Source organism: Filicampus tigris, chromosome 10, assembly GCF_054856515.1.
Source record: "Filicampus tigris isolate MCC_2025a chromosome 10, RoL_Ftig_1.0, whole genome shotgun sequence".
Lineage (NCBI taxonomy): Eukaryota > Metazoa > Chordata > Actinopteri > Syngnathiformes > Syngnathidae > Filicampus > Filicampus tigris.
Genome location: NC_141226.1, coordinates 7697041 through 7720583, shown reverse-complemented (window position 1 = coordinate 7720583; position 23543 = coordinate 7697041). Strand labels below are relative to the sequence as shown.

The following is a 23543-nucleotide window of genomic DNA, read 5'->3' as shown; positions in this document are numbered from 1 at the left end:
TGTGTGGTGGGACTGTCCTGGACTCACTTTTTCCACTGAGCTCACTTTTCTTGGAGACACAGTTGCTCACAGTGAGCAGATGCAAGGCGGGAGAAGAGAAGATGGGGTGGGTGGGGGAGACATCTGGTAATGATCTGTGTTTACGAGACAGTCCACATAATAAATCAGTGCAGTTTTATGGCAGCATGTATAAATCTTGATGCCTGTGTTTCGGGGTGTCTCCATATAGGAGTTCTCTGAAATCCACATTTAACTGCAGTTTAATAGAGAAATTATAAGTTGGCTTTGTTTGTACAGTTATATAAGAATTTGTGCTTAAAGGGAGGAATACGTGCCCATTGTTTTTTTTGTTTTTTTTACTTCTTTACAAGCATGTGGAGGGCAGACAGTTTTAAGATCACACAATGAGCTCACCCATTTTATCATTATTACCCTAAGGGAACTAAGAACATGTTCCACCCTCAAAAGTTAAGGTAAGCCCAAAGCGCATATAGGTCTACATGCAGCAATTCATGACGGCCACTTCTGGCCAATGTTTTTGGCAGAGAAAATGAGTTTCCACAAGATCCGGACGTTAAGTAGACAGGACTAGTAGCAAATCTGAGTCAGAGGGCGAGAAAAAAACTGAGCATAAAGGGCTGAATGAACACAGAGCCACTTTTATTAGAAACAGGGTTTAAGTTTGATGAAATAATGGTTCTAAAGTAACTACACTCGTGGAACATTTGCATCAAACAAGTGAGGGGGGGAAAAAAAACCCTTAAAACTTCTTTTTCTTGCCCACAAAAAAAAACAAACAGCTGGAAGATCTTAATCACGACGATTCGGTTATAATGCCAGCGAAGGCTTCGTTTTCATGCGAGTCAATGCACGAATAACAAAAAGTGAACGGTCATCCCGACAGTTTACTTTGCTTGCAGATGCCACAGGGCGCCAGTCGGACCTGCAGGAAATTGCAGTCCAATCAAGATTCCAACGCGCGCCAAATAAATGAAACTGACAGGAAATGGACCAGATGAACTTGCAAAGTATCAGCAACCCATCACTCACTCGTCTCCTCATATGTGAACATTTTAAAACAAGCAAGTCGTTCCAGGATAAACAGTGTGATCCTCCTGATTGCAGCTGGTGTAACCCAAACCGGCAACAAATAGCTACTGCCCTCTAGTGTTGAGATTACAAAAAAAAACTTGGTTATTTTGAAGGACAGCAAATTCACACCAAATTGTAACCAATGTCATTTAATTTGAACATGTCAAACTCAGAAAACCACAATGGAATATAAAGAGACTGTTTCTGACTTTGCATTGTTCATGAAGGTTACAGAGCCCAATTTTGACACATTACATGTCCTTCAAAAATAGAGACTTTGGGTTTTATACATCGCACAGAAATGACACCCATGCTTGTGGAAAAACGATCCAGTCTTTTAGATGGAATTGGGGGATCACAACGTGCAAATCTCGATGACTTTGCAGATGAGCGGTTCACCTTTGCCCTGTGTAGGTACTGCTTAGTGTCAGAGTCAGTTCATGGAGGAATGACTTTTGAGGTGCCTCCTCAGGTGGTTGAGACAGGTATACGTCTTGGGACAGATCTGGCAGTGGAAAGGTCGCACCCCAGAGTGGTTGAGCATGTGCTGCTTGAGCACGCTCCCGTCAGAGAAGGCCTTCCCGCACTGAGAGCACACGTACGGCCGCTCGCCGGTGTGGACGCGCATGTGCACCGTCACCTTGTGCGCCATGGTGAAGCCTTTCCCGCACACTGTGCACTTGAAGGGCCTCTCGCCAGTATGGGTGAGCCTGTGAGTGCGCATGGCGCCCATCTGGGAGAAAGCCTTCCCGCAATCCGGGCACACGTGAGGCTTCTCGCCGGTGTGAACTCGCGTGTGGCTCCTCAGGCCGCCGGCAGTGGAGAAGCACTGCGAGCAGTGCGTGCATTGGTAAGGACGCTCTCCCGTATGCGTGCGCATGTGCTGCTTCAAGTCGTAGCGGTTTCGGAAGCCGCGGCCGCAGACCGGGCAGCCCTCGGGCCTGTCGTCGTTGTGGCGCAGCTCGTGATTGGACAAGCACTTTTCAGACAGGAAGCATTTGCCGCACTCCTGGCACTGGTACGGTTTCTCGTGGTCCACCCGTTGATGATATTTGAGCTCGCTGATCCCGGGGAAGGTCTCGTCGCAGTATCGGCACCTGAAGCGATGGTTGGGGCTGTAGGGCAGCTGATGTTCAGTCATCTGATGGTTCCTCAGCAGGTGGGCCATCTTGAAGGTCTTCCCGCAGTGCGAGCACTCGTATTTGGTCAGCAGCTGCACGCACTGGTGCCTCACGCATTCGTGCACGGACCTAAACTGACAACCGCACTTGGTGCAAATGTGGGCGGCGTTCTTGCACTTCCTTTTTCGGTGGCCAGACAGGTGAGCCTCAGTGCGGAAGGCTTTGCCGCACTGGGAGCATTTGTACGGCTTGACGGCCGTGTGAAACCGCTGATGCTCGAGAAACTCAAAGCGATACTTGAAGCTCCTTCCGCACAGCGGGCAGTTGTGGGTGACTCGTCCCCGAGGGTACGCGGATTTGACAGCCAGTTTCCTTGAGGGAAAAGAGGAAATGCGATGAGCGGCGCCACATTTCCTTCGTTTGCCACCGCTCATTAATTTGGAGGCCTCCATCTCGCTGACCTCATCGTGGCGTTGTTGATGTTTCACCAGACACTTGGAGGAGATGAAGCTCTTCCCACATTGTTTGCACTGGTACGGCTTGTCATGATCCACCTGCTGGTGATACTTTAGCTCGCCGATGCCGGAAAAACCTTCACCGCAGTGGCTGCACTTGAAAAGGCGGCTCTGAACGTGAGTGTGGAGGTGTTCCTTCAGGCTGCTTGACTTTTGGAATGTCTTTCTGCAGTGCCCGCAATCATAGTTACGTCCTCGTTTTGGGCAGTGGTGTCGGAATTTGTCCAGCGATGAGGGAAAGCTGTTCCCGCATTTTATGCACAGGTATGCCGCATTTTTGCATTTGCGCAGCCTGTGGCCGGCCAGCAGAGTGGCTGTTCTGAAAGCCCTCCCGCACTCGGAGCAGTTGTAAGGCTGCAGACCGCTGTGGACTCGCTGGTGCTCCACCAGCACGGAATGATGCTTGAAGCATTTGCCACATTCAGAGCATTTGTGTGTCGCTACCTGCGGTCTGTGACAGGGAGATGAGGACATATCAGTTCTTTTCGGAGAATCGGGAAAGTCAGTTGACGTGGAAGGGTTGGTGGACAGTTCTTCGTCAAACATGACTATCTGAGGAACATTGTGGTCATCGTCACAAGCGCTCGGGTGTGACGCGATGGCCACTTCCAAAGAGGGGGGCAGAGACAAGGATGGGATAAGAAGATCGTCAGACTGAAAAGGAGCTGTGTGGGGGGAAAAAAAAGGAAATGACTGGAACAAGTATCACACGCAAAACATTCAACATTTACCGAGAATGTACAAAGACCATACCAACAGTAGTTTTTGCCAATTTTCCATGACACTCTTTGCTTTGAAGGAGAAATTTGAGGTCTTCTCCAGTTGACACACACTGTATGTACTCCTCAAGGACAGAGGGGGAAGCACTAAGCCAAGACGCAGTCTAAAAAAGGACAATATTTTTCTTAAGTTAAGAATGACAACTTCAATTTATATAGCATCGTTCAAGAGGACCAAGGATGCTTAAATTACACTGGTCAACAAATTTGTACTCTTTAAAAAAAATTTTAATATAAAATTAGAGATACAAGTAAACTTTTCTATATGAATAGTTTGTGCAGATTCCAAATTTGCACCACGTTTTTTCCTCTAGAACATCAGGTTTTCATAATAATATAATATGTAATATATTTAATAGACTTGACACGATCAGCATTTTTGGGCCCGATCAGCAAGTTTGGAAAAAACAATACTCGATCACAATTCAACCAGAAGATGGCGCAATATAGCTATTTAAACAACTTGTATTTATTCAACAGTTGATCCTCGGCATAGCAAAAATACATTGGAAAAAATAATTTAAACCCCCCAAATTAACATGTAATGTTTACCACATCTCCTTCTCTGATATAAATGGGAAAAAAAATGCACGAACATTAGGCATTTAGGCAGCTGGGAAATTTTGTAAAAACGTTGGCTAATTTGGCTAAATACTATTGCTATCTTGGTTCAGCAGCTGTAAAGTTGTAAACAAGTGCATACATACACTTACTTACCAGCTTCACAATGTGCTCCTGCTGCCTGCTCCTTTCTGGCTCGTATTGGAATCTGGCTGTGTTGTACAAGTCCCGGTGCCCACATACCGCAATGATTATTTTATCCTACATCAGGGGCGCTCAATACGTCGATCGCGATCTACCAGTCGATCGCAAAGGTAGTATTGGTAGATCGCATGGCATTTCTAATGGCTGCCATCTGTATTTTGAAATACGATGCCTTTATTTTGTAAATGTCATACCGTAAGTTGCGTCTTACAGAATCTCCGTACGCTTTACTCAGAGACTGAGAATTGGAGTCTCGCATCCAATCAATGGGTGGCATAACATTTAAAAAAATAGATGTTCATAGTTAATCATGTTGTGTTGTGTGAGATTGTCTCATGCGGTTATACAAGAGGTACATCAACATACATTGTAAATGAGGAATCCTCAATATATTTGAAAATAAATATGTTTTGCATTTTTGTAGTCGGTAGGACCTACCCACTACAAATACGTAAAAAAATACTATACCCGGAAGGTAGATCATTTTGACTTGGTTATTTTATAAGTAGCTCGCATGCTGTAAAAGTGTGAGCACCCCTGTCCTACACTGTTTGTCCACCTTTTACCTGGCATGTATGTGCCGAAGTAGCACACGCTCAAAGCTGTTTGGCTCCAGTGTAGGTGTACAGATTCGCTCCTATCCATACAAACAGTATTGACTTTATATGCAATCACATCATGAGAATAGCTCAACTCATGCTCTGTATGACCGCTGTATATCTCTTACCCTCGTTTAGCAAAAGTTTAGTGTCTGTCAAAATGGAGCTATTTTCGTGTTGGTTCGAACACACCTGAATGAGCATGGCCGAAGGTCAAATATGCTGAGTGATAGCTATTTTGAATTTTAAAAAATGTTAGAATTAAATAACACAGAATGTAGCTAGTTTTTTTTCCTAACCGTAATTAAACGGCTTTCAGACTTTTACCAGTCAAAAAATTAAAAAAAATGCTACACAAACTCTTACTTTACTTTGTGATAGGAAGGCAGAACTTCCGCCTGCCAGCGCAAAGGCTCACATGATACGCGGCCAGGCTAAAAATAAATAAGCTTTCGGGCTCACATATACACTATGGCAGCACGTAATGACCCCGGAGTGAATGAGGTTGTATCTTATTTCATGGATCCGATCAATGATGTCATTGACAGATCGTGCAAATTATGACATAACAGTCGATCAGCGATTTTGCATAAAATGCTAAATATCGACTGATTTCGATCCACTCCGTCAGATTGGTGTAAAGTCTAATATTTTGTAATATTTATGAATTAAGGGTTAGGTTCATCAACAAATGGAATTTTGAAAGTCATAGCTATAAATTACAACACATGGTAAAACCCGTGTTACGCAAGCTTTTATAGCAAAAAAATGAAAATATCTCAAAAACGTGATGTGCTAGAAAAAAGTAAAACTTTTTTTTTTTTCTAAATCAGCCGCAAGAATACTTTTAGGGACACATTAAGCCATCTCTGATTCAAATTTGCTGTTGACCAGTGTTACTGATTTGCAGAAGTGTAGAGCTGCAACTCAGTGTGAACTGCTTTGCTTCAATAATTGGGCCATTTTTGATGGTGCACCTGCTTGAAATCTGGGATTGGCAGCAGCTCTTCAAGTCTGGTGAAGAATTCACAAACAAGCGTCTCCAGTGCTGTGTCGAAGTCAGGGCCATACTCCACTGGAAACACATTCTGTGGGGTAAAAGAATGAAAGTTGTTGCTCGTAAAAGCATTGGACTATACATGAAGGAAACATCTTTTATCTGATAACATTATGCCATTGTATGAATATCCGTTGTCCTTGATGTGTGTGCGTCCAGATTTGAACAATGTTGAACAGAATAATTTGTGGTGAAGTTCCCGGGGTTAGCTGTGCAAGTAATCTACTGCGGACATTTCTAGCGACATGGCCTCTGCAGATTTAACCCAATAATAGCGGAAGCGCATAACCGCGTTACTACCACTAGAGCCGGGAGCGCTGTTGCGTCTTTCTACCCTTAAAGCCGGGAGAGCGTATATGTCATTTTCGATTTATTATTTAATTCTCAGTTTCTTAACTAATGAAATGCATCAGAGTATACACGTGACGGTGTCGTAAACCCGTGGAGGATTTTCCGGAAATCTTTCGAGTTATAATGGTGGACGCCGCAGTCGCAGTCGCTCTTAAATGAGTAACGGCAGTGATATAGACGACGCGATTATGGACTTTGAAGCAGTATACCCAGTCGAGTGTGATATATGGTTAAGATTAGTGCTGACAAGCGATTAAAATATTTAATCATAGTTAATCGCATTTTTTATAGTTAACTCGTAGTTAATCGCACATTTTATTAATTGTAAAAAAATCCCTTCATTTTTCTGTCCCATTATTTTACTTTAATTTGAATACCCTTAACATGAATAAGAGGATTGATTTTCTCATGCAAATACTTTATTAAAGGGAGGTCAACCCAAACATATTTTTCAAGAATATGCTCTATGCAAGACCACTAGTTGAAACATGGCACTCTGATAAATACTGCATTTGTGGAATAAGAGTTAATCCACCTTTTTTTTAACGGCCATTTTGTCATGTCTGTCGACTGAAAATGACATCGCAGTTGCTCAGGGCTCAGATAACGACCAATCACAGCTCACCTGTTTTCTGAAACTGAGCCATGATTGGTCGTTATTTGAGCTCTCAGGGTATCTGTGATGTCATTTTCAGTCGACAGAAGAGATAAAATGGTCGACCCTGAGATGGCTAGATTTTGCTGCTTGACGCATATTCCACAAACACAATATTAATCAGAACGCCTTGTTTCAACTAGGGGGCATGCATAGAACATATTCTTGAAGAAAAAATGTTTGGGTTAACTTCCCCTTCAATTGAAAAAACAAGCATTGGATTCAACTCATACAAACAGCCCCTCAGCCCTTTCAAAAACACACACACACCTACACACGTCCGCGCACGCACACACACAAGATCATTTACTATGACGTTGTTCTGACGGATATATTTATTTCTTTTTGAGGGTGAGTTGTTGCTTCAGCGCTGCTTGGATTTAGAACTATACGAGAGCAGTCATTTTTATGCACGTCACTTTTATTGCCCTCTGGCAATGACGTCATCGACTAAAAAGATTATTACTCGTTGCTCGAGTGTCTAATAAAAGTATTTTATTTATTAAAATACTGTTGTGGCTATATTTGAATGTAAATTGTGTCAGATAAGTCAATGACAAACAGTTGGTGGACCGTTGTTATTGTTCCGTGCGGCTCTCGCAAACGGCATATTATTTTCTATTTATTATTTTTCAAAAATGCTGCAATATTGTTTTGTGAGTATATATTTATTTATATTGTGCTTTAGTATTCATTCCTTTTTTATTTGGTTTGGTACCGCGCATTTCCTGGGCGGAGAAGAAAGGAGAGAGAGAGGTGAATTAGAGCGTGGCTGTTCACGTCTGAATACGAAGACGCAACAAAATCCTGTCCTGCCGTGTCGGTTGTCTTTAGCAAGGAAGACGCCAGAAGAAATACATAAACTCAAACCTATTGTAACCCGCCATACCACGGCCTCCGAAGATAAGGAAGAACAACTTGCACTACCAACAATGTACGTCACGACTCTCACTGGGGCTGGGGGACTCAGCCGAGCAATTCATCCTCATCGCCAATATTTTGAAGCAGATGTAACTCCTCCTCTACTCGAAAGCATTTTTTTTTAATATACATGTATACATGGTGACCAGTAGCCTTTATTAATGCAGCCGCTGGTTTCTATGGAAACCTTAATAACGCGATCAAAAAAATTGACGCCGTCAAAAGGGGGTTGGACTAATTTCGAAAATAACAAGCTGAATTGACAGCCCTAGTTAAGATATATGTTTGTAGACAATGACAATATCAACGTCTTTGTGACAGAAAAGAAGATGGTAATTACCACTCTTTTTTTTTTTTTTTTAATTAAAAATAGTGCTTCTTTTGCACTGACACTACAGGGGCTGAGATATTCATTATTTATTGGTGTTGAATTTCTGGGAAAACTTCAGGTTTTCAAGGGTAATTCCAAAGATGACTTTAGGTTTTGGGGAGCTGTTGAGCCAGGCGCTTTAGGCCTTAATGGCTTAAGTAAGCTAGATATTTCTATGACCTTATAGTCATTAACTATAAAACATAATACGTGTGCGGGGTTCAATGGGGTACATTATTTTAAGAATTCTGATTATTACCCAATGACAATTGGGATAGGATTGAGCACGCCTGTCACCCCAGTGAGGCGAAGTGGTTCAGAAAATGGATGGATGGATATTTATTGTACAATATAGTATATCATATAAAAGAAGTATAAAACATTATAAAGTGATTGCAGACTAATTAATTCAAATTCATCAAATTGTTTACAAAGACTTCCAAAGGAAATCAACAACAATGTATTGCATTTGTTTCATTTTAAAGACCTTAAATGCCTGTAATAACCATATTTTTAAGGATAATTAAGTAAAAAAAAAAATGTAATTTAAGACTAAGGATCAGAAGACACACCGTTTGGATGGTAAGATGGTAAGTAGGTCAATATTCAGATAATTTACAAAAAAGCAAACATCTGAGAACACTGACCTTCATGTATAAATGTATAGACAGACACCTTATGTAGTTTGTTCTACCTTGAGGAAATGTTCCCTGCCATCGGTATCTTCAATAAGGCCTTGTACCAGCTTCATAAAGTTGGCCTCTGGTGCTTCAATTACAGGGTCATTTGTCTAGACGTCAGAACACAGAATGGCAGTAAGCAATGGCATTGTAACATGCTCTCTGACAACACGAGACTGGCATCACTCACCTCTTCAATGCAAGATGATCGGATCCTGTTGAGGTGAGTTTCCACAGCTTTGAGATCGTCAGGATGCTCAGATCGCAACAATTCAAGAGTGGTCTGGTGGAAATGTTACACAACATAAGTTTCACACAGGCAGAAAACTGTTGTTATAGAACATAAGAATGGGTAACTACAATTTTAAAACTACAAAAATAAATGAATGGTTAAAAACATGGATTGCCACACATTCAAGCGTAAAGGTAAACACCCACCTTATGGCACTTTATAAATGCAAAGTTTTGCTATGACAATATTTACAGTTAACAATGTCAGGCCAAAATGGACTTCAGTCATTCATTCATTCATTCATTCATACATACCATATTTTAAAACATTTCTATTCGCTGGCTTTTGATCAGACCTGAAATTTCCGGCTCTTTTCGGTGTCAATTATATGTAGTGTATATATTATTATTATTACTTAATTGTTTATTGTTGGTAAAGTGCTTTGTTACAGCTCCAGCTGTTATGAAATGCGCTATATGAATAAAATTGTATTGTTTTGAATTGTATAATAAACGACCGTAAACACAAGAGGGTGCTGGAACTGCACAAATGGAAAACAACTTTTTAAGCAGATTTGCCTCTATTAATGTCGTGACATGACGATTTTTAAAAAAGACGCATTTAAAAAAATTAAAATAATTACTTAAGTATAAAAAGTTTATATTTATTTTTAATTAAAAAAAGAAATTATATTCTTAAATGTCACTGTTAAAAATGCACTTTTAATTAAGTATCGACAAAACCTGTTGTCAATGTTAGGCGAGGTTGTCGGCATCTGTTGAATCTTACTAATAGTTACTTTTGAAGTCAAGTAACCTGCAAATAAACTAAGTTACCTTTTCAAGGTAACTGACTGTGGCAACATCAAAGTCTAACCAACATGTTACATGTTGATCTGGGCTAACTCTGCCCCCCATTGATTTAAATGAGAGTAACCCCAATATTCCATTAGCCAGCAAATCTTTTGGTTATTAAATCATCACATCCCTGACGCACCATATTTAGGCCATATCAAACTTTCTATTCTTCCTATTAAAAGCTGTATTTGGTGTTGTTCAAATAGATAAAGGTGAATAGCTTCCATTGATGGAGTAGTGGTATACCAGAGCTGTGCCTTTACACTGCAATTGCATTGGCACATTGGCAGTTGGGAAACCACATTGGGAAGAGACCTGATTCCAATCTGAAGATATCCAATTAAATGCAATTGTTTTCTTTTTAGCTGGCATGGTGCATATCAAAATTATGCCACTGGAGAGTGAAGACTGAAGAGCAGAAAAAAAAGAATGCTGACCCACACAGTTTAAATACAACCTGAGTGTAGATTCCATTTCTATTCTTATGTTATTTTTAACCAATTGCTCAGCATTCCCACAATTAGGGATGTGCGCGACTAGTCGTTTAACCGTCTACGATTTATTTAACATTTAGTATTTTACTAGTCGGTTAAACGCTGCATTAGTGTCATGCAAATTGTTCTTCACGCATCTGCCTCGGCCTCTGTAAACAAGCTGAGCACCAAGAGAGAGAATAGCTCTAGTAGATACTACGAGCGTTTGAGCGCGTCAGCCATGTGGCCAATGCTATAATCTTACGTGACTATGACGTGTATAACGTATGTGGACGAAGGACATCTCCGCAGCTGTGTGCTTCATGCGCCTTGGAGGAAAGACACAAAGCTGAAAACTTGGCTGCTCTCCTGCGGAGTGTGATGGGTACGTGGGCACTAGAAAATAAAGCCGTCGCCTGTGTGCATGATAATGCACCTAACATATGGCGAATGAGACCCTGCTGGACTGGGAGTCGGTACCATTACATTATTCATAAATGCCATGCATTGCATTGGCAAATGTATCAGAAATGTATTTCTCTTTCTTTCAATTGTTCACTTTTATTCAGTCAGTTGTTGTTACATCAATAAAATTTAAATTAACAAACTGTCCAGAATGTTTGGGCTAATATAGCCCCTACTGTAAATACACAAAACATTTGCATTTTAAACTTTGAATTCAATGTATTACATTTCAAGTTTTCTTGCTTATAGACTAGTCGACTAGTAGTCGGCAGGCAATTTAGTCAAAATTCCCATCCCTACCCACAATACAATATACTTCTAGAATATAAACAAGATTTTTGAAAGTGACAATTCCAGGCAGGTTAAACATGGTATTTAGGTCAGTGGCTTCACCTAACATTTTCGGTGCTGGCCCCATCTAAGCAACCTTCCTCATTGTTACAACAAGTCATCATATGGAGTGGTTTTTGCTTACCCTGGCCCTCAGGCCCAGTGACAAGAGTCTCCCTTCTCTTTTACTCATGAGCTCAGGAACTGCATCTGTAACCATGGTTACGAACTCCTCCAGCTTCCCATAATGCTTGATGTTCCTCTGGCGAACCACTTCCCACATCACCGCTGACATCAGCCTCAGTGGTGGGACCAGGAGGGCCAGTGATGACAGGGGAACATTGAATTCTTCACACACAGCAGAAAGCTCAAAATGTATTAAACCTGGCCACATTGAACACTTTAATCACTATGCACAAAGGAATCTACTTTCACTTTAGACAATGGGCCTGTTCGGCGTTTATCAAATGGAGCTCCATGTTAAATCCAGACGACAATAAAATTGACAAAGAAAGTCTCGCGTATCCTGGAGTCCACACAAGCCGCACGCGTCTGGCATGAACCGTACATTTAGGGACTAGCTTGTAGGAAACGCAGTTTGTCCTGTGCTATAGCCTCATAGGTAGCAAACCAAACGCCCGCGGTATGCTACAATTTTCACTAGAATGTCACTAAATACTCAACAGTTGCACTTGATATACAACGGTTCAACATATAATAATAAAATAAATAATAAATATGCTAGCTCTAGGGCCGCAAATATCACCAAGCTAACCCACCGGTGATCAAAACAAGTCTCGTTCCAGGGATTAGTCGAGGCCTATAGAGCCGATGATACATATTTGCTTTTGCAGAACGAATAGGTAAAACATGTAAATATTCATCGAGTTCATCGATCCAATACATACCCAAGTCGCTCATTTTCGAATTCTTCAACTGCGACGAAGGGCAAAATTTCTACATGGACGACTTTTCATTGTATTACCAGTTAGCCTACAAGCTAACAGTTTATTTAGCAGGGGTGCCAACTTCTTCCTGAAACATGCTCTTCAATAGCCCGTAGACTCAGTTTGCGTCACTCTGTACTAAGGGGCGTTCGTTTTCAGTAACGTGGCGGCCCGATTTAAACCTTGCCGGGAATTTACATCGACCGCCCATCTGAACGCCTTAAAAACAGCAGCCTGCTAAAACTTGACAAAGCAATCAGTACCACTGGGGTGAATTCCATTTCTTACCACATATCTATCTACAGCCAATTCACTCACACCAACATTGATAGATACACAAAGCAATTAATAGTTTTAAAATAAACAATGTGGGATTTAGTATTGTACACTGCAAGTAAAACAAATGGCCTATTTTACTTTCATTTTAGTTTTCGGCAGAGGTGGACTGTAACAAAGTACAATGATTAATTTCCGTACTGTACTTAAATCAATTCAGGTGTCTCTACTTATTAGCTTTTTTTTTTTTTTTTTTTTTTTTACATTTTTGCTCACTACGTTCGAAAATATAACTCTACTTCCCACTCCTTTGTCAAAATAGGATTGTTACTGTTTTGTTTTGATCCTCCGCAGAACCCAAAACGTCAATAAGGTTAAAGTCTATAGCATTTAGTTGGGGTCTTACTAAGCGGAAATAAAAAGCACTGATGTGGAGGAATCTGAACCAGGAAGCATCAATGAGAACGTATTTGGAGAAGCAAGACATTCTCCATTCTAGGACTTATTTAAAATAATTGTTCACTGTTAGTTTGTGGCATTTAAACACACATACACAAGGTGCATTTTTTCAATTCTTAGTATTTAGCATTTTTTTGTAAGTCAGTTCACAACATTTGCAAAGATGAGGGAACAGGTTGTTTTAATAGGATACAGGCGTAAGGTAGGTCTTTAAAAAATGATCATGTCACATGATTTGTTTTTCTTAAGTATTAATGTGACAAATTCTTAACATGATAAAAACAAAGGCAATTTGTCATGATGGGCAAAAGCTATATAAACCATGGATGTACAGTAGCTTAAGACTATAAATTCCCTGAACTCATTCACTGCCAGACATTTTCAGACCCTCTTCTACCCTAACATTTGAAAAAAATAGAAAAGAATCTAAATAAATTCCTGGGATTAAATGGCTGGACTGTGAAAAGACAAATACATTTGTCAATGGCAATGAATAAGATGAGTGTGAATGCGAGTGTGAATAGTTGTCTGCAGTGACCTGTGATTGACTGACAACCAGTCCTTGGTGTACCTCGCACAAAGTCAACTGAGACAGGCCCCATCTCAACTGTGAGGCTAATGTGGACAGCAACAAATAAAATGGATGGGTGGATAGAATCAGACTGACGGTTGTTGGATGCCGTGAGATTTCAAATGCCTCTTCAGGTGGTTGAGAACCTTGTAGCCTTTAGGACACAACTGACAGGGGTAGGGTCGAACTCCTGTGTGGCTCATGTTATGAATTTTCAACTGGCCACTACTTGAAAAGCCTTTTCCACATTCAGTGCAGACGTAAGGTCGCTCCCCAGTGTGAATGCGCATATGACATGTTAGTTTGGCGGCCATGGTGAATCCTTTATCACACACGCTGCATTTGTATGGCCTTTCCCCTGTGTGGATGCGTCTGTGTATCTGCAGCTCACCGGCTGACGCAAAAGCTTTGCCGCAGTCGGGGCAAAGGTATGGTTTCTCTCCAGTATGGGTGCGTATGTGTACGGTAAGGTTGGCTGACATGTAGAAACGTTTCTCACAGTATGGGCATTGATACGGCCTCTCGCCAGTGTGCATGCGCTTGTGACGGGTCAGTTCATGTTTGTTCCTGAAAGACTTGGCACAAATTGCACAAACGTGTGTTGTCTGTTTTTCGTGGCGCACCTCATGAGTTGCCAAAGACGCTGCAGAAGGGAGCATTTTCCCACAATACGTGCACTGATTGGACAGCACCGCAGGATGAGTCTTCTGATGAAGTTTCAGCTCACTCATATTGGAGAACTTCTCCCCACACTGCCTGCATGTGAAGATCCGTTTCCGAGTGTGAATCAGCTCATGCTTTTCCAACTGGCACGTCCTCTTAAAGCTTTTTCCGCAGTGAGAGCAGTCAAACCTTTGTGTATTGTGAACACACTGGTGTTTAAATTTCTCCTGTATGGACTCAAAGCTATTGCCACATTTGAGGCAAATGTAGGCAGCTTTTGTGCACTGTGACCGCCTGTGACAAGACAGATCTGAGCTTCTCCGAAAGGCCTTCCCGCATTGAGTACACTTGTAAGGCAGCTCTCCGGTGTGGATCCTCTGATGTTCCAGGAGTTCGTAACGATAAATATAGCACTTATTACAGTGAGTGCATTTGTGTGCAACTCTCTGCCGCTGAGGTCCAACTGTAGAGCTGGATGTTACCGGAGGGATAGCTGATGTGGTAGGATCTGATGTGGCGGCCAAATCTTGGTCATCCAAAACAAGCTCAACTGTTAATTCTTCTACCTTGCTATTGTTCAAAGTTGTCAGAACAGTTTCTTCCTGAGAGCAAATCTCAGGATCCTGTTGGATTACATATGTCCAAGTGATTTCTTCAATATCAGTGGTATTCTGTGGGAAGCACTCCTGACTGTCATCATTCAAGGTCTGACAGGATGGGTTTGTCTCCATCATTGAGACAGGGACAGTTAATGATGAGATGAGCTGTTGTTCTGAGGTAGACGTATCTGTTAAAAAGAGAAAATTGAGACAAATCACTATTACGTCCGTGTTGAATCTTTAACCACACTTAAGGCATTTCACGGAAAGCTTAATACCATCAAACATGCAATTACAATTGCTATGTTTCTGCAGATTATTGAATGCTATATTTCCCAAAGAAAGTGGACCATAAAGTTTAATGACTCTAAGGCTAGGTTCACACCGCAGGTCTTAATGCTCAATTCGGATTTTTTGACAAAAGTCAGATTTTTTTTTTGCGCAAGCGTTCATATAACATTATAAATACGACCTTGGTCTATCTGGTGTTGTGAACACATGCGTCTCCACACCCGCAGTGTCGGCACGGACGACTTAGACATCGCCAAATAAAGTGTGAAAGTGTTTGTTAGTTTTGTCTTAGGTTGTCTTCAAACAGCTTACCTTAACTACAATCCCACGTTGCATTTTATCCAAAGGACTTTATTGATGTTATTGTGCAAAGATAAAGTTAATGCATGATCCCTAGCCAGCGGCAATCCTTCTTCTTTGTTTTTGAAATGATTGTTTAACTATTTAGAAGTGTGGGAACCATTTCGGGGTTCGTAACAATGGCATAAATACCCCCAAAATAAAACTGTACAATAAATATCATATAAAATAATAATAATCATCATGATAATAATAAGTCCGACGTTACTTTGCGCTTTTTCACCAATCGCGCCTGATTCTGTCCCCCCATTAATCGCGATGAATGAGGGATCACTGTACAGTCTTTCTGTTCCTGGTTTTGAGGTTGTCTAAATATAATTTTATGTAGCGTCAGGGGGCAGCAATGAGATGTTATTGTTATACATCTTGATACATTTGAATTATTTTCATGATAAAAGAGTAGTAAAGCATATTGAAAGTGTAAAGTGTATCACAACCATTCCATTAATTGTGATACAGGTCATTAAGATCTTCCCATGGGCTCACATAGTCTGACTTGCCTCCATACATTTCTTGGCCTCCGTACAACGCCGTGTAGGTACTAATGCTTTAGAGATTGTTCATTGCCTCACATCTGAAGCGACAGAGTTCAGAAAGTAGTTCAATAAGACGTGACTGTGCCTTATCTCTGGCTTCTTTTTTATGTCACCCCGCTTCCTACTCATGTAGCGGAGTAGAAAGCGGGATCAAACCATTCCATGTAAACAAAACACTGGTTTCGGTTCATACTGGAAGTCGCACACCTAATTCACACAAAAGCTCATAGTGTGGAGGAATAAGGTGGATAAAGATACTTTTTAAAAAAGTTGTATGCACGATACAGACACTAAAACATGTTGTATCACATACCATCAGACTTGCCATTGGTGTTTATCTTGGCGAATTTCCCTCTTTGGATTGTGCCTCGGAGTAGTGTTGTGAAATCTTCATCTTCACAAGCATACTGCTGGTATGTGTCCAGAAGGGCTGATACATCATTGTCAAGCCACAATGAGGTCTGTTAAAAAATATTAACATGAAATACTAATATGCCTCGCTGAAAGTGTTTTCCTGTGCAACACTTGTGATCATCGTGCCTGTTTAAAATCCGGAATGAGCAGCAGCCTGTCCAATCTGTTGAAGAAGTCGGTTACCAATGTTTCCAATGCTGTGTCAAAGTCTGGCCCATAATGCACTGGGAACTCATTCTGTGAGGAGATAAAGTTAAAAATGAGCAGTTTTTGAAGTTAAGACTTTGAGAAATATACAGATTCACACCTTTAGGAAGTGTTCTCTCCATTTGTGGTCCTCCACAAGTCTTAGAACAAGTGTGGATAAGTTGGTCTCAAAAGCATCATTTGTTGGATGAGCCTGCCGTAATAAACATATCCTTCATTGAACACCAGCACCAACATATACGTGATGTTCATCAATGAGAAACTGAACACACACCTGCTCTGAACTGCTTGGTAAAATGCTCTCCAATACAGTTCTAGCACATCTGACATCCGGCTCACAACTTAACATCTGTAAAGACATTTGCAATACAGTGCCTTGAAACAGTATTCATACGCTTTGACCGTTTTCACATTTTTCCACGTTACAACCACCACCTTAAATGTTTTTTTGTTGAGATTTTATGTGATCAACCAACTCAATGTAGCATAATATTGTAAGTGGTATCGCAAATTTTAGGGGGCAAAAATGATGTGATTCCATAATGTACAAACACTGGTACTTTGAAAAATAAAGTTGTGAAAGCGCAACAACTCTGTGACATGGGGCTGACGCACGGCGCGTCAGGAAGGTGGAAGCTTGCTTGTGAAGATGCTTGTAATTGAATATTTGTCTTATTGTTTGTAATACACTGAACCTTTGTGGTTCAAACGGCGAGGATCCTAAAAGAAGTAAACAATGACGTCACTCGCGATCGGCACGAGACATTGGGTGCATTCAAACACAGTAGGACATTTCAAACTCAGAAAAAAAATCCATCATTAAATGTGAATAACTACTCATATCTAAACAATAGGTGAGTTATATTCATCTATAGAAGCTGACATATCAAGAATGATGAGGGTGAAATCATTTTTACACTTAATTAGAATCAGTGGTACACCAGAATAAAAATACACTAACAATAAAGATCTCTTAATTTAGTAAATTATTAAGACACTGAAATCTTTAAACACTCAGCAGCAAAGCCTATGACACATCTAAGTATTCAAGTTAAAGCCAAGTTGTCATTTCAGCACATATATACATTTTTTTGTGATAAATACATACAATAACAGTTACAATTATTGCTAACTATATTAAAACTCTTTTTATAATGAAAAAAAAACATTTATAAAGTCTTTATGGAATTCTATACACTTTTTAGGCATTGAAATCTATGAATGTTCAACAGTATTTTGTAACAAATTGGGTTATCTGTGTTGTGGTCGGATTTTTGTGTTGCTGAGTTGTGATATTTCCGAGGTTCATGAATGCATCGTACGGCAAGCGAGTTGAGCAGCGGAGAAAGAAGAGCGCGAGCAGTTGTACTTGGATTAATAAAAACGTGATAATTAAACAACGTCTGACGGCGTGTTCCTGGAAGACGCTACAATATGATAAATCTCGCTATTTAAGTTAGACGTTTTTGCTCCCTCGTTTGAGAAACATTCACTGTCGGATGATGCCGTGCATTTAGACGTGCTAGCAGCAACATAGCCGCCCAGCTCACATCTCATGTCGGCACACAACCTTCGGACTAAGCCAGAATGCTCCCAAACAGGAGACCGCAGTGTACGCGGGGACCTTCGAGTTCTGGCTCTTTTCTGGCTCTCTTTTTTGTGCCGCCACTATCGTCTCCCGCATGCAACAGTCAGCGTCTGTGCGTAATAAGTGGACCGAACCGAACATGCCATACCGAAACGTATTAATACACCCGAGTGTACCGTTACACCCCTAATATACATATATTAATATATATATATATATTAATATATATATATATATTAATATATATATATATATTAATATATATATATATATATTAATATATATATATATATATATAAATATATATTAATATATTTATATAAATATATATATATATATTTATATAAATATATATATATATAAATATATATATATAAATATATATATATATATATATATATACTATATACTAAAAATATATATGCATTTTTAAACATTGTAAAAAATCAAATAAAAATAAATCCATGAATAGGTGAATCCCTGGGCACTGAACCACGAGGAAATGCTTCTTTATACTCCCACGGGTGACGTCAATGCGGTAATGCGCGCACAGTTTGCCTTCATACTCGCGCGCAACCCACACGCGTTGTTTTAAAGATACGTTGCAGCTTCATTCCTAGTCGGGGGCGCGTCGCTACGGCTGATACTGACGAGGACACTGCAGGGTGGAATTTCCTCTTCCTTTTCTGGCCAATTCCGGTCTGCGTTTTTACTGCCGAGCAACGATGAAAACGACAGCGACAACAATGGATATTGTGCCTTCTGCAACAAAAGGACCTAGATGACTAGACGATGCATTTAATTATATTCCGAAATCAATCAGGAAGGTGGCGGTATGTGTGTGTGTAGTCTTCCTACGCCGCTGCCAAACTAGTTTGCTTTGCAGCAGCAACAAGCTGTGTGGTGGATCCTCTCCTCCGTGGTGACAAACAAATTGCCCTCGAAGTACCGAGCTGGGGAAAAGTGTACGTCATCGCAACATGTGACATAAGGGACCAATCATGACAGAGAATGCGTGCGCCATTGTATACGCAGCAACAATTTCTGACGTGTGCGCGGCATGTGTCGCAGACCGGTCGCCAACATGTTGCAAAGCACAATGCGTCGGTCGCGTGATTCATTACAGCAGTTGTCGCCCACACCGACGCGGGGGTTCACTTCACTATTTATGGAAAACCAGAATTTCCAGTTGAACGACCTTTGTAAAAGGAGCTGTACAGTGTGGGTATGTCATTGGAATTTTAAGAAGTGGGTCAAGCACACTCACTTTTTAACATGCACCATTTTTGTCCAGTCATGATCACCATTACCTTTAGTTTCAATCCCAGCATAATCAGCGTCCTCTGTCTGTGACTCAAAATATCAGGGATGGCATCATTCACCAAGGTGATGAAGTCCACCACTCTCCCATAATGCTTTGTGCTCCGCAAGTGAACCACCTTCCACATGATGGCTGACATTACCCGCAAAGGTGGGGCCAGGAGCCTTATCGAAGGCAAAGGCAGGGGACCTTCTGAATGGCCAAAGAAGCATTGTTAATATGCAGCAGGTACACCCATAAACACTACATGCATAACGTTTGGGCTACTCAGTTGGATAACATTTCAGGATGGACTTAAAGTACAGGTGAACTGAATTTGCCCTTCTCTAAACTTTTGAAAGCACATGTTCAATTGTTCAGTGTGTATCAATACGTTTATCCCTATATTGTCAAACGCATCAAATTTGATACAAGAATTTCAAAGCATTCTTGCATCATCATATGGTAAAAATTTTCCTCAAAACCCTTTTGTGTACAATCTGATACTTGTCTTCTATCCCCTGGTGGATGCTTTTTTCACTACAACAATTTGGACACAGTACAAGGGACAATCCAAGATGGCCTGCTTCAGGTAGTTCCTAACTGAATCAAGGTAAAGATAATTGTGATTTTGACCCTTTTTCAGTGAGATTTTCACAGATTTTTTTTGCTAACACGTCCTCATAAGAACATAATATGTCAAAGCAAGTTATAATTACTTCATTTTTTGCACTTTAGTAAATAGTAAAACTGCAGAAAATGCATGTTTAAAATTTGATACTACAGGTAAAAACCTGAATTTTGTGCAAAATTCCTAATTGTCAATGACACATTTTTTTCTTGGTGCTTTATCCATTGTATTCATTGTCGTGCACGATGAAATGTTTTAATCAATCAATTACATCAATTATTGGTTAAAAGGTAATGTTCAAACCAAATAAGTCTATTCAAAAACCATCTATCCATCCATCCATCCATCCTTTATCTGCATCGCTTATCCTCACAAGGGTCGCGGGGAGTGCTGGAGCCTATCCCAGCTGTCTTCGGGCAGTAGGTGGGGGACACCCTGAATTGGTTGCCAGCCAATCGCAGGGCACACAGAGACAACCAAACATCCGCACTCACAATCACACCTAGGGGCAATTTAGAGTGTTCAATTAACCTACCATGCATGTTTTTGGAATGTGGGAGGAAACTGGAGTCCCCTAAGAAAACCCACGCAAGCACGGGGAGAACAATGCAATCTCCACACAGGAAGGCCTGGGCTGCATTCGAACCCATGAGCTCTGCACTGTGAGGCGGACGTGCCAACCATTCGTCCTCCGTGCCGCCCTATTCAAAAACCAATAAACCTAAATATATGTACTAATATGTACTTTTAGATGGCTAAACGGTGCTACAGTGCTGAAGATGTCCTTCGCTTCTTCCAGGGCAATTCCATTGACATAAGGGGTTGATGTCTGCAAATGATGAAGTGTTAGATAAGGATTGGACCCCAAATGACAAAGAAAGCTCCAATAGTAGCAATGATGAAGATGGAATGTCTGACCAGAGGCTTGAAGAGGAAGAAGAGGGTCCAACATCATCACAGATAACAAAAAGGCATGGAAGAAGCCAAGGGAAGAGTAAAGAGAGGAGGAGAAAGACACATACAGCTGCCTAGTTTGACAAAAGAGGTGATCAGATGGGCACAGAAGAAGGGGGTCCAACAGTGACACAAGCCAATAGAAAAAAGGAATTTGCAAAGAAAAAAGTAAAAAAGGAAGGAGTATATGCAGAGAAAGGCAGAATTTTACCCTTTTACATTTTTTAAAAGTGCTGATGAAGCCATTGAAGAAAGGTCTGAGTTTACACCTTACACGTAATTCAAACGGTTTGTTGCTGATGAAATGATAATGCTGGTTGCAGATCAAACAAACTTGTTCAGTTCTACAGAAAAGAGGAAACAGTAAACACAAATGCCCAAGAAATTGAGCAGGTTCTTGGCATGTACATGTTCATGGGTTTGGTACAGATGTCCAATGTCAGAGCCTATTGGGAAATGGAAACCCATTACCCCAAAGTTGCTGATGTAATGTCTCGAGATCGATTTGAGAAATTGGTGACATTGTTGCATTTCCAAGATAACCTCAGTGTGTCTGGAGATGCAAAGAATGATACATTATGGAAAGTGAGGCCATGGCTGGAAAAACTGCAAGAACAATGTTTTCATGTACCTCCTGAAGAACATCATGCAGTTGATGAAATCATGGTTCATATTCAAAGAAAGAGCTCATCTGAAAGTTTATATGCCAGCAAAGCCTCATAAATGGGGCTTCAAAATGTGGGGTCGTGCAGGACAAAGTGGTTTCATGTATGACTTTGATGTTTGTCAAGGTTACTATAGTAACCAACAATAAAAAAAACTGAATTAGCAGTTTGACATAAGAGGCCAAAGTTCTTGTTGAAGAGTCCAAACGTCTTCCACGCTTACTACGTTTACAACAAAACAAAATCTTTACTGTTAAAGGTAGTAGTTTGCTACAATAGGTTGATGTTTTTGTTCTATAATTTATACACTAGAATGGCACGTAATGCCCGTGGTATCATTTATGATACAATAGGAAAAACATAAAAACATACATACATACATACATTTTTTTTTTGTTAAAGAGCCAAATAAAGGTTTCAGATTCAAAAAAATCTGAATTTTCTGTCCATTATTTCTGGGGTCAGGCATTACAGGGTTAACACACATTGCTGTTCTCCAAGGAGCTGAACAGAAAAATTCAAACATGTTCTCAAAGGGAAGAGGCCACTGAGCTTAGTGCCACAAAGTGTCATCAGTAGGTTGCATATTGATACAGAGAGACTGGACATCTTTGGACTGAAGTGGTCAACCTTTTGAATTGTTTTGGTCCATTCATGGATCAAATGCCTGTTGTGAATTTTGATGTTCAGTTCCTTGTACAAGAACAATAAATTGTGCAAAAAGTACTGAAACACTGAACATCTGAACATTTGGATTCTAAGGTTTTGAGGTCAAATTCAGTTGACGTGTAAAGGTATTTTGGTCCATTCTGAAATGTCAAATACCCCTATTCTTTTTTTTGTAAATCCTGTAAGAACACAAAGTAGTCATAGGTCAGTATGATTGAATCATCCAATTTCACTTAATTTGTCCAAAGTTATAAAATATGCTTGGATCAATGTTGGGAAACACTGGTCTAGTTCTATTAAAACGCATAATCTTAATTTGGATATGAGATTTAACATTTCAAATCAAACTAATAATGTCGTTACCAGAATATTCTATTTTCTAATTTGCTAATGTCGGTCATTACGATTACACTTCACGTTTAGAAATTATGGCACACATCCCAAATTTTGCACCGCTTTAATCTCCCTCATTTTTCATGTATTTGATTCGACAAGTGACTATCGCTAAAGAGTTAGCAACGTGTAGAAACACCATCAAAACAAAACGAAACGAAACAAAGCAAAACAAGCACCAAGCTAACTTTACCCATTTGTTTCCAGCGAAGGCACACAGGGTTTCGGAACGTCGCTCTCTTTTATATTGTTTCCCCGACAATCTCGTTGTAACTCAAATCCACGTCCCTTGCCTCTCGAATAAACTAGGGGAAAAGACCATCTTCTTCTTTTCTTCACTTCATATTTTATGGCGGCTGACAAATAACGAATATGTACAATACCGCCAACTATCGGTATGGAGTGCGGCTCTGCCTTGTTTTAAAAAAAAGGCCAATTACAAATACAACTACAAAGAATGATAATTAGTACCTCAATGGGCAAACTTGCATAATTTCAACAGCAATAGTGGAGAAACTAAATAAACAAAAGGCATGCAAGGAGAACACAGAAAATGTACTGATTGTTTGTGCTCAAGACTGGTTAGCACGCCCGCCTCACAGTTCAGAGGTTGTGGGTTCGATCCCGACCCTGACCTCCCTGTGTGGAGTTTGCATGTTCTCCCCGTCCCTGCTTGGGTTTTCTCCGGGTACTCCGGTTTGCATGCTTGATAGGTTAATTGGACACTCTAAATTGCCCCTAGGTGTGATTGTGAGGAC

At 40.5% G+C, this 23543-nt stretch overlaps 2 protein-coding genes across 3 annotated transcripts; both read right to left on the bottom strand.

The window, feature by feature from the left end:
* Window positions 1-639: 639 nt before the first annotated feature.
* LOC147140604 (uncharacterized) lies at window positions 640-12737 on the bottom strand. Its single transcript, XM_086043149.1, has 7 exons — window positions 12171-12737; window positions 11408-11610; window positions 9096-9188; window positions 8920-9015; window positions 5849-5959; window positions 3482-3611; window positions 640-3393 (listed from the first exon to the last, which is right to left on the bottom strand). The coding sequence occupies exons 1-7, from the start codon at window positions 12181-12183 to the stop codon at window positions 1526-1528; spliced, it is 2514 nt and encodes an 837-aa protein (XP_085899275.1). The 5' UTR covers window positions 12184-12737; the 3' UTR covers window positions 640-1525.
* Window positions 12738-13044: 307 nt separating this feature from the next.
* On the bottom strand, window positions 13045-23124 carry LOC147140603 (uncharacterized). Of its 2 annotated transcripts, none has more exons than XM_086043150.1 (7): window positions 22979-23124; window positions 19484-19686; window positions 16860-16934; window positions 16686-16778; window positions 16505-16615; window positions 16278-16425; window positions 13045-14965 (listed from the first exon to the last, which is right to left on the bottom strand). In XM_086043150.1, exons 1-7 carry the CDS (start codon window positions 22980-22982, stop codon window positions 13602-13604), a joined length of 1998 nt encoding a protein of 665 aa, XP_085899276.1. In that variant the 5' UTR covers window positions 22983-23124; the 3' UTR covers window positions 13045-13601. The 2 variants fall into 2 exon arrangements, with proteins under 2 accessions (XP_085899276.1, XP_085899277.1); XM_086043151.1 differs by having other exon boundaries at window positions 19484-19683; window positions 22979-23118.
* Between the last annotated feature and the right edge of the window lie 419 nt (window positions 23125-23543).